The 11,277-nt window shown below is 48.1% G+C and overlaps 1 protein-coding gene across 1 annotated transcript in view; it reads left to right on the top strand.

The window, feature by feature from the left end:
• POLA1 (DNA polymerase alpha 1, catalytic subunit) overlaps positions 1 to 4,377 on the top strand; it is a 313,094-nt gene extending 308,717 nt beyond the window's left edge. Inside the window, exon 37 of the mRNA XM_003917516.4 lies at positions 3,182 to 4,377. Within this exon, the coding sequence (XP_003917565.1) occupies positions 3,182 to 3,327 (146 nt within the window). The 3' untranslated portion in view covers positions 3,328 to 4,377. The remainder of the gene's footprint in view (positions 1 to 3,181) is intronic.
• Positions 4,378 to 11,277: the final 6,900 nt, after the last annotated feature.

Here is an 11,277-nt window from a genome sequence, read left to right as displayed (position 1 = left end):
ACATGGAAGTAAATATGTGGTAAGAATGAACATAACTTGAGTGGAGAATACTCCATAATTTTAATAGAGCTAGCATTTTATTTGATCAGTTGACTTGTTTTTTTATTTTTTTTGAGTGATCTCGCTGTCTTTCAGGCTGGAGTGCAGTGGCCTGATCTCGGCTCACCTGCACAACTCCTCCGGGTTCGCCATTCTCCAGCCTCGGCCTCCCAAGTAGCTGAACTGGCTCCCGCCTGCACCTCCCGGCTAATTTGCGACACGGCGAGGGTTTCACCGCTCGGCCAGCTTCAGGATTAGTCGTCTCACGACCTCGTGATCCACTGCTCGGCAAAGTGCTAGATGAAACTTATTCCCAGCATCTATCTAGTGTACATATAAACTATTTAAGAAGGTCAACCTGCGGATATTGGTCTAGCTCATCCCATATGGAAAAGAATGTAATTTTCTTTATTTTGAGGTTTTAGATTCTCATCAATATAAATCAACTTTTAAATGAGCAGTTCATTTTGTTGTCTGATAAAATATTTTGTGAATAATTAATGTCTAGACTACCCTTTTTTTCCATCGTTTTCATAGGGGTTAGGGACAGAATATTTTTGGTAATTAATGTATAACCACAAGAAATCAGAGCATGTAGAAAGGACCAGAGTAAATAAGCTTTACATACACATTCCTCGAATGTTATTCGCAAGAAAAGTTTAAAAAGGAGATCAGCTTTGCTGGTGTATTAAGATGAGCGATTTCTGGGTGATACTTCAAGCCATTAGAGTGTATTTCAGTGACACACTTGTGTGTAGGAAGAGCATTTCCTCCCCGATCTCGACAAAGGTTGGCTTTGTGGTGCTGGTGGCCGAGACAGCAGTAACCAGGGCCAGTAGCATCTCTGTGGACAGGGATGGGATGGCTGCGGATCTTCTCTGCCTGTTGCCTAATGGCATGTTGGAATGTTTTAACAGTTGTTGGGCACCTGACCTGGAGCACCTGAGGTGATGGTCTTGTTACTGGTAGGCTGACTCTCAAAACCAAAGCAGGGAAAGGAATCAGGGTTTTACTGGCCGCATTAACTGGCCTCCACCATTTAACACCTGTATTTTCCCTTGAGTTATAAAGTGGTGGGTGCAGTATTGACACAAACAGGGTAACAGTTTACTGTGAGGCCTAACGTGGGTGGCCCAGGTGCCTAAAGAGGGAAGAGAAAAACCAGGAAGAAGGGATGACTCCTCCTCCCCACCCCCCCCCCCCACCAAGCCCCTGCCCCTGATGCGGCCTGTGACAGCTAGTCCAGTTCTGTTTCCTAGAAGACCTTCCATATGTTATTGATTAAATTCTCATTGGGGAAGCAAGTGGGAGCTTTTATCTGCATCTCTAACTGGTGTGGAATGGTGCCTTGGCCATATTGACTGGCTATGGGATATGCTGGCGGTCACAGTTGTCTTTTACGAGGAAGAGCACCGAGTGACGCTGGTTGTCATTCTAACTCTGCTGTGTGGCAGCGTAAATAGTCCCCTTTCTAACCAACCTGGTGGGAAAAGTCAATATCCCATCAGCAGAGGAGGTAAACACATCAGGAGCTATGTCCTCTCTTTTCCTCCCCTGCTCTGTATTACCGCAGCTCTTTAAATGTGCTCTCCCCAGTCATCAGATGCATTTGTGTCATTCACATGCACAGGGTTGCTGGCCTGCAGCTCTGGCCTGCCGGGAGGCACTGGTTGGGGCCATTGTTGTGTATTCCCAGACTCAGATCATTAGAACTTTCAAATTGTCTTTCTGTTGCAGCCCCACTCTCTTTTTCCACCCCTTTTGGGCATTTTAATTCTCTATAAAACCTGTGGTTCTTTAAAGGACAATTTATGTAATTCAGAAAAGGTTGTGGAGAGCAAATGTGAATGTATAGCCAAGAAACAAAAATCTGGAGTCTGAGTTTTCGTTTTCCGGGTGTTTTATGGACTTGCGTGTTGCTGTTGTTGGAGGTTTGCTTTCTGTGAGTGGTGCGCTCTCCCCTCCATGTTTCCTGCCTGACCGGTTCCTATCGGGAGGTGCTGGGTAGCCTTGCTGCTCCCAGGCCCTTTGGCACAGGCCAGCATCTTATGGGGTGGGAGTCCTCACCTCAGGCCTGCACATTTCTATGTGGGAGTAATGATGCAGTGGCAGGGGGAGTAGGCAGAAGTGAGCCTCAGGTGCAGGCTGGGGGTTCTGGCTACCTGGGTTTGCATGCCTACAACCCTGATTACCTGCTGTGTAACCTTGGGTAAGTGACTTAACCTCCCAGTTTCCTAAGCCATCAAATGGGGATGGGGGGCGCGGTGGGCGGGAAAGCAGCCTCTCCAAACACCTTACCAGGTTCCTGAACAAACATAGTGTCATCCCCCATGTGATCACCGTCTTCACCCAAAAGATCAGACCTGAGCATCACAACCCCACTGCTCCTTTAAAAGAACAACATGTAGAAGTAGCAGGCTCTGGGAAGGGAAAGGAGAGGGATCTTTTCTCTTACTGGTAGCACCCTGCTCTGAAGGGAAAGGCCAGGGATGAATGTGTTGAAGGAGCAAGAGTGCCGAATATCCTGAGTTCACGCAGTGTGGACAAAGAAGAGCAAAGAAATCTTGGCCATGGACAGACAGGTGCCCTCGGGGCCACTCACCTCTCGCCTCTTTCAGCAAAAAAGTTTTGTTTAGCAGAGGGAGGTGAACTAGAGGGACTAGAAGAAGCTGTCTAGGCCCAGCTGATCTGGGGAGTTGGGGCTGGAAGGCACCAGAGGCCATAGCTCCCTTTGAGACTAGGTATTTCCTGCTACTTCCAGACTTCGCAAGCAGTTGCATGCATGTGCTCGCAGCACCCATGAAAGTGGTGTCTGCATGTAGAGCTCACTTTGTCTGCTGCAAATGAGCGTGCACCTGCAGTTCACATCAGTAGAGGGTGGCCCCGTCCCCCGGTATGCTGAGTCAGCTAGGTGCTGAGAAGCGGACAGGCAGGAGAAAGGAAGAGAAGCTTTCACAGAGGAATGGTGGGCAGGGTCTGCATCTGACCAGCCCCAGGGGTAGACCAGAGATAAGATGGTGGAGATACAAATGGAATCAGCATCCTCTTCTCTAGTGGAATACTGAATGTTTTTTAAAGAAACTACCTGAAACTTCTAATCTCTCTCTCTCTCTCTTTCTCTCTCTCTCTCTCTCTTTTTTAGATAAATTGAAGAAGCAATTTTTTACCCCCAGAGTTCTGCAGGACTACAGAAAACTCAAGAACACAGCAGAGCAATTCTTGTCCCGAAGTGGCTACTCCGAAGTGAACCTAAGCAAACTCTTCGCTGGTTGTGCTGTGAAATCCTAAGGGAATCCCAGGAGTAACCAAGGAGGGGGTAGTTGAAAAATCCCAGCTTCCTCTGTGCCTCCGCTCTGGCCCTTACTGCCCTTCCTGCCCTTCCTGCATCTGTTTCTCCCTTGGAACTGTGTCTCATGTTTGTGTGAATGTAGACAAGGAAAGGGGGCTGCAAAAATGTTGACTCTAATGTTCCTAAGCATCATAGAAGTTCCCATCTTCATATTAAGATGTACTGCTTTAAAACAACTCCAGGGCCCTTCCCCAAGCTCCCCTCCCCAAGGTCCTGAAGACCCAGTTTCTGAGGGAGGGAAATTGCTACTTGGTTTGAGAGTAGCTGGAATGTAAGTGACCCCAGGCTTTGCCTCAGGGCCTTTAGCCTATGTACACCGCCCCCCCCAATAAAGAGAGGTTCTCAGAGCCTGACTGAAGAGCTGACATTTTGCTTTTTCACACACCAATTAAACCCGATCTAAATCCAAATGCTTCTCCAGCCATCCAGGAGTGGGTGTCCTTTTCAGTCTTGTCTTTTATATAGGTAGCTGAGGGGGGAGATTTAGAAGCTTTGCACTCACTAAATAGATTAAACAGAACAGGCTTGTTTATTGAATTGCTCCAAAGTCCAACAGACACACACTGAGCAGGTGTTTTACATTCACATTCCCTTTTTGCCCCTTAAATAGAAAGTGCAGGTAAAGGTTTATACAACAAGAAAGCACATTAAAAATAATTTCATACTCTAACAGTCCATTAACATGTGTAGGGGTTGGGGTGAGGATCACTGTGTTGTATTCAGAAAAATTGGGGGGAGGGATGCTTAATTGGCCCTGGTGCTTGCTATTTTTTTCTCATTTCTTCAGAATGGGACCCTCTTTGGCAGCAGCAAAATATATTTCAGTATGGCAGTCTTTCCTCTCTTACTTTATTGGTAAGATTATACTAACAAAATGTTTCCCCTTGTACAACTATGCTGTGTTTTTTAAAAACATTGACCTGTGTATTTTTATAAAAGAAAACGTATGTTGTGCCTTCTACTTAAGAATAAAGTTTTCTAAAGGGAAAGCAGTTGTGGTGAATCCTTACCAGGTGCAAAGAGTTGATTAGAGAGGCAGCAAGGAGTAACATGTGACTAGAGCCAGTTGCTGTGGCACACACCTGTAGTCCCAGCTACTCCAGAGGTGGAGGCAGGAGGATGGCTTGAGCCCAGGAGTTCAAAGCAGCCTGGGCAACATAGTGAGACCCCCACCTCTAAATACATACACACATACATACATATACATACATATATATATATATATGTATATGTATATATATATGTATGTATGTGTGTGTGTGTGTGTATATATGAAAGACTAGAGGCCATCCCCTTTTCAAACTTCAGCCCAGTTTCTTCATAGCCACCTCTATCAGAACCCAGCTCAGGTGTGCACAGCATGGTATTTGGTTGAATGTTCTGAGAAGCATTCAGAATTTCTGTGACTTTAGGTCATTTAACAGATGAAGTATGGTTTCTTATGTGCTTTGCTGACTTAGCCAAGCCAAGAGACCAGCAGCGTCTCTTTTGAAGAGCAAGGCCTAGGACTCCTGAGAAAAAAGCGCCCCCCAAGAAAGGTCCCCCTAGTGAAGGAATACTGACGGGTTAAGCAGTGGAAATGAAGCTGCCTTTTACGTTGCTTTTTCTTTTTATTTCTCTTCCTCACCTCCCCTCTGGCTCCCATCCCTCTCCTTTCTCCTCCTGCTCTTAGACTGAGATTCTAAGTAGAAACACTGTGGGTTTCGAGCCCTGTCAGTTAATTAACTAACTTGGTACTGTGTGAGCTCTGCAGTCTGTCACAAACTGGAGCACCCACGGTGCTTCAGGAACTAAGGGATTAATGTGGTTTTATTGCTCCCCTGGTCAACTCTTTCAATAATTGCTATTCTCACATAAGGTTAGGGAGATGGTTCTCTTAAGTGTGCTTCCTGAAGGGAAGGCATGTTTTCCTTGATTTCTGGGATCTGGGATTATATTAAATATAAATAGTTATCCTGAACTTGATCATCAAGAAGCTCCAAGAGACTCAAGTAACTTCTCACTGGATGGTTTCTTGTCTCTGCCTCTAGATTATAACCACCCTGAGGGCAAGGACCATTCCTCTAGAATGTCAGACATTTCTAAGTACCGTGCCTGAAAAGAGCTAATGCAGCAGTTGATGTTTTCTTTTTTTTTTTTTTTTGAGACGGAGTCTTGCTCTGTCACCCAGGCTGGAGTGCAGTGGCCGGATCTCAGCTCACTGCAAGCTCCGCCTCCCGGGTTCACGCCATTCTCCTGCCTCAGCCTCCCGAGTAGCTGGGACTACAGGCGCCCGCCGCCTCGCCCGGCTAGTTTTTTTGTATTTTTTTAGTAGAGACGGGGTTTCACCGTGTTAGCCAGGATGGTCTCGATCTCCTGACCTCGTGATCCGCCCGTCTCGGCCTCCCAAAGTGCTGGGATTACAGGCTTGAGCCACCGCGCCTGGCCAGTTGATGTTTTCTTATTGGGATCTGTTAGAACTCCAGGCACCTAAGGATTCCAGAAGTTTGTGGAAGTTGAAACTGCAACTTTAAGAACTCCAGTGAATCTCTGTTAGAAGATGGGAATATCACATACTTACTTTTCTCTGAGAGATATTTCTACTCCTTGATTTGCGTTGGTTGATAGTACACCAGGCAGAACTGATGCAGAAACTTTGCCTATCTTATTTGTAAGGAGAGAGGTGACCCGCAGGTCTCCGTGGACTCTGGCACGGGTCCTAAACTCAAATTCTAAAAGTGAATGGATGAAGCAAACCAGGTTCACACTAGAGTGAGTGGCAGGGATTGTGGCAAACAGGAGTGGGCAGGTCCTGTCCAAAGGGGGCAGAAGCTACTCAGTGATGCTGGCAGGGATGGGGCCCAGTGTGGCCACAGGATCGAGTTTTCAAGAGAAGCCAGGAATCCAAATATTCCACAAAGCTTATTGATTTCTAAACCTTGACAACTAATTTTTTAAAATAAAACTTTAAACTCTGTGTGGGCCAGAGTAAACCTCTGGGCCAAAGTTTATCTGGGCCAGTTGGAAAATTGTACCCTAGAAGAACCCTGTCTCTCGAAAGGACACCTTTTCTGTTTAATTTAGGAACTAGGATTTGACCTATAGTGGATATGTGTACACAAGCTTATCTTGGACACAATCTGATAACCCTCCACTCTCCTACATATAAGGTGCATAGAGGGGGCCAGAAGTGGAAAATCCCACAGAGTATGCTTGATAAGATTTTAATTTGTCCAGAAAACAGATGGAGTTAATCTTGTGACTGTTGCCCAGGATGTGGGGGCTAATCAAAGTTCCAAGAGTGGAATTTGGGAGATGTTGAAAGGGAATGAATTCACTGCCCGTCACCATCACCCCTTTCTCCAGCCCTTGCTACCTCTTACCTTCCACACACACACCATGCTCCTCGACATACTTCTTCAAACATCATTTAAAATGAGTTTGGCGGAAGATGCAACAGTAAGGAAACTCCAAAAACAGATTTTCCTGTTTGTTTTAGAGTTTTAAGGAAAACACCAAGCCCCAGACCCTCCTGTCAGGATGCCCGACTCTTTAATTCGATGCTCCCATCCCAAATTTAAAGCTGCCATTCTCTGCTCCTGTCTCCCTCCCTCCCGCCCCCTCTTTCTCCTCTCTCTCTCCCTCTTTCTCACTCCATCTCACCTAAATATTTCTTAATTGAACAGTTTGTGGTGGAGCTTCCTTATAGCAGTTTAATAGATTAACTCATCTCAGCCAGCCTCAAATTTCAGATTAAAATTCCTTCATCCCGAAGGCAGCATTATCAGGTTGTTGGAGGCTGTTTTCAAACCTTGGTTTTGAATAGCAGCGGCTCTGCATTAATTTAACCACTAAGCTAATAAGTAGGTTTCGTTTTGTTATGCTAAGCTTTATTGCTTTTCTTTTGATCAGAATGGTGTTGTTGAGCAAAGCAGCAGACAAGGCATTCTTTGATGAGGGAATTAGCGCTCCATTCTTCCTCTATTATTCATAGCGCAGTGGAATATGTAAGTACCTGAGGGTGTCAAAGGAGCGCAGGTTCTATTGCAAAGTGCTCGCCTTGTTTCTCTCAATAGCTGACTATGAGATGATAAACCGCTTAATACACTGTGCTAATTGGATGAGAGCAAAAAGAGATGGGAATTAAGGCGAGGCAAAAGGAGAAAGTGCAACCAGCCTTCAATTCACTCTTTCACCACTTTAACAGCACCAAAGGAGGCACAAGCTTTCTATAAGCAGACTAGAGGTTTTGTGCAGAGATAAAATGAACGTGTTAGTGGATTCAAGTAATACACTAATTATTGCACAGTATAAATACCACTACTGGTTTTATAACAGGGAGGTAAACTTCTTTTGAGAGGGTTATAGGATTGCTTGGCAGTGGTGTAGAACCTAATAAGGGCCCAGAGTAATAACCCCCTGGATTAACAAAATTGCTGCTTGTAGAAGTATGATTCAGGCTTTTACGAAGATTTCCGGAGAATGAATAAAAATGACTGAATGACATTTCTTAATGTATAACTGGTAATCACTCCCATTTCTTTAAAGGAAAAAAAATGTATACTTCAAACTGGACCCTTAATAATGTCCAGGGACAACAAGACTTCTTCCTTTGAAAAATGCTCTCCGCCCCGCCACCCCGCCAGCTCTCCCCACCGTCAGGTAGTGGGTTTTCTTCTTCCCGCCCCCCAGCCAGGCTGCCACTATCAGTGAAATATGCAGTTGTTCCGGGGACTTCTGCGTTCCAAAATATCATTTTAGGCCCCATTTAAGACCCCCTTCATTCAGACACACTCACTTTTGGGTATACACATACACACACGCTCATGGACATTTTTTTTCTCTAAAAGCAAGTTGGGCTAACCTATTATAATTTCCTTTTCTCTCACATCAGCCCCTTTTGTCATTCTAGTAAGATCACACTTAAAAGGATACTAAACAGAACTACAGGTGCTTTGGCTCTTGATACTACAAATCAAAAACAACAGTGTTTGCCCCAATTGGGTAGGGGGTGGGTAGTAAGAGAAAAAAATGGGAAACTGGTCTGAGCCAATTTCAGCATGGATTTTAGTTTAAGTCTGAGTTTCAAGTCCCAAGGAGGCCCAAACTTTCTCAACAGTCACTCTCCCTAATTCTTCCACTTGCCCCCCCACACATCTAAGATGCCCGCCCTGACTACTGTCCACAGTTCGGGCCATGGGTAGTTGGTAACGGAAGGACACCTCTGATAATATTATGCCAAATGCACCCTTTTTGCCTTCCAGGACATCCTCCAGATCTGGCTAACCTGTCTGAATATGTAGCAAATTAACTTACCCCTTCCCCTCAACCCTCCCACAGAGGCCTGTCCCAGGCTTCAATTACCCCTCACCCCAAGATGCTGTGGGGGTGGCCCTGGGAAAGCAGGTGTTGGGCCATTCTGCCTTGGGTGTGATAGGACACAGCCATGCCCTGAACTAGGCTCTCGCAAACTCCCTGGGGCTCTGCGTGTCCTCCTCCATGGTGGAAGAGGTTTGCTTAAGGTTGGGGGGGTCAGCCGCTCCCAGCATTGTGACCAAGTTCCCAGATATTGGGGCCAAATTGGGTTGCCATTCATTAATAATGCTCACAATAAGATTAAATCATTCTGGAAAATCTCATAAAATCCCCCTAAGTACGCTCCAGTGGCTCTTTCCAATCCCCATCATTCAGCACTTGGGGAGGTTTGGAAGGAGAAGAAAATTGGTTTCTTTGCTTTTAATGCTGCTTTGAAAAGATACTCAGAGTTTGTCATGCGTGACATGTCACATGTTTAATGTGGACTTGCTGGAAGTCAGGGGGTCTTTAGCGTGTGATATTTATGGGGAATATTAAGTGCAGAATGAGGTCCCTCCAGCTGGGGAAAGTTGAAAGAATAGGAGGCCCAGGACCGGGCTTGTTTGCAGCATCAGAATGACATAGGATTAAGAGTTTGTAAAACAAGGCGAGGGGTTCTCATTGGCCAGTAATAAATGTAATCCTTGGAGGTAATTTCACGCAATTTGCTTCTGTTCCATGGAAGGGTCAAATGAGAAAAAATGACTTAAAAAAGAGTTCATTAACAGGAAGAATGGTACTGTTTCTCGTATACCATCCAACTAGCAGCCTGGAGTGGGGGGAAGAAGCCCTACTAAACAAAAAGGCAAAATCGACGGAAAATTGATATTGACCACAAAAAAAAAAAAAAAAAAAAAAAAAAAAAACCCAACTTCTTTCCCTCAGTCTTACCCAGCAGTACCCTGTCTCCTCCCCAAACTCTCCAGCGGTCCCGCCCACCCCAGCAAAGCGGCTTTCGCTCAGCGAGAGCCTGTGGATGTGGAGTCTGAGGGTTTTAGACTCTGAGACCTCCAGTAAGGCCCTAGAAAGTTCCCACTGGGCCTACTAAACCCGGGAAAGGAGTGGGTGGTAGGAATGGTAGTTGGCGGCCGCTCCCCATACCCCAGACCGGGGCCCTTCTTGCAAGTGCCGCCCCCGTGAGTCCAGGGCCAACGTAGGGCGACGGTGATCCACCCGACGGCCCAAGTGCCAGAAGTGGTCACCAGCCGGCTAGCCGGGTCGGCGAACTACCCAACGTTTCGGGCGGTCGGGGTCTCCGGGCGTATGGACCCGGGGTTGGGGGGAGGGGGGGATTGAAGTGGGGAGTGAAGGGGGGTGCAGGATAGGGGGCGAGCCCGGGTCTCGCGGGCTCCAGCGCCGAAGCTGCCGGGCAGACTGCCCACACTCAGGTGGGCACAGCGCCTGGCAGGCCGCTGACCTCTGCCCGACCTTGCACCCTCCCCTCGGCAGCGCACACTTGCGCCCTGGGCCGCGAGGGGACCCGGCCCCCCTCCTCCAGGGCGCGCGCGGAGCCCGACGGCCCCTGCCCGGACACGCACCCGCGCCCCCCGCGGCGACCGACTGGCCGGCGGCTTGGCGAGGCTGCCGGCCCCAGCTCCGCGATCGCGGTAGTCACGCCGCGGCACCCCCGCATCCCTCCCGCCTGCCCCTCTCCCCAAAGGTCCGGCGCGCTAATTACAGCAAATTGAAACTAATTAAGCTTCTCTTCCCTTTCCCATCACCCTGGGAGAGTCGGCGAGACCCAGCCCCCGCGGGCGGGCTTCCACCGAGCGGTCACCCGGAGGGGCGCGGGCAGGGCCTGGGGGAGGGAGAAGCCGCGGTCCCCGCCGCGGGGAGGGAGGGGTGCGCTGAGGTGGTTACGGATTGCAAATCTGTTTGGGTCTCCTCACGAAACCTGAGTTGTTTAGATTTTTTAAAATGTATACATTTACCAATGCCTGGATAAGTGATGTAATGACATTTGTCGAGTTAAGACCTGCCACTTGGATACCCCTCGCTGCCTTTCCATCACTACTGCTCCCGCATGTTTCTCTCTCTCTCTCTCTCTCTCACTCTCTCTCTCTCTCTACCCCCACCCCTCTCACACACACACACACACACTCCCTCCTCCCTGAGAACGTGCCTTGGAGCCCGCCCCCTCGGAAGGGAGCGCCTGGGCTTCTCGCTCTCGCCATTACCTGTCATCTCGGACTGCGCACTTCACTTCCTCGCTACGTGGCACTTTCCAACAGCTCCCTTCGCCTTCCGAGCCAAGACTCCCGCTTGCTTCAAATTTCTGACTCCACCGTCAACAACGCCCACCATCCACTCATCCTGAAACTCACCCCACCTCCGTGGCCCGGGGCCCCCAGCTCCCGCTGCGATACGACCAGGGAGAGCCGAGGTGCGCGTGGAAAGTACCGCGGCGGCGTCCTTAACCTTTGTAGGAAATCCGGTTCCCTTTGAGGATCGGATTCAAACCAGGGACCTCTGCCAGGAAAACGCGTGTGCAGATAATCCCAGGAGATGCCTGGACACTGGAGCCCACCCTTGACTTCCGGGAGGGGGTGGGGTTG

Source organism: Papio anubis, chromosome X (genome assembly GCF_008728515.1).
Source record: "Papio anubis isolate 15944 chromosome X, Panubis1.0, whole genome shotgun sequence".
Taxonomy (NCBI): domain Eukaryota; kingdom Metazoa; phylum Chordata; class Mammalia; order Primates; family Cercopithecidae; genus Papio; species Papio anubis.
Note: the sequence above shows the minus strand (reverse complement) of the source record. Positions and strands in the feature narration are given on the sequence as shown.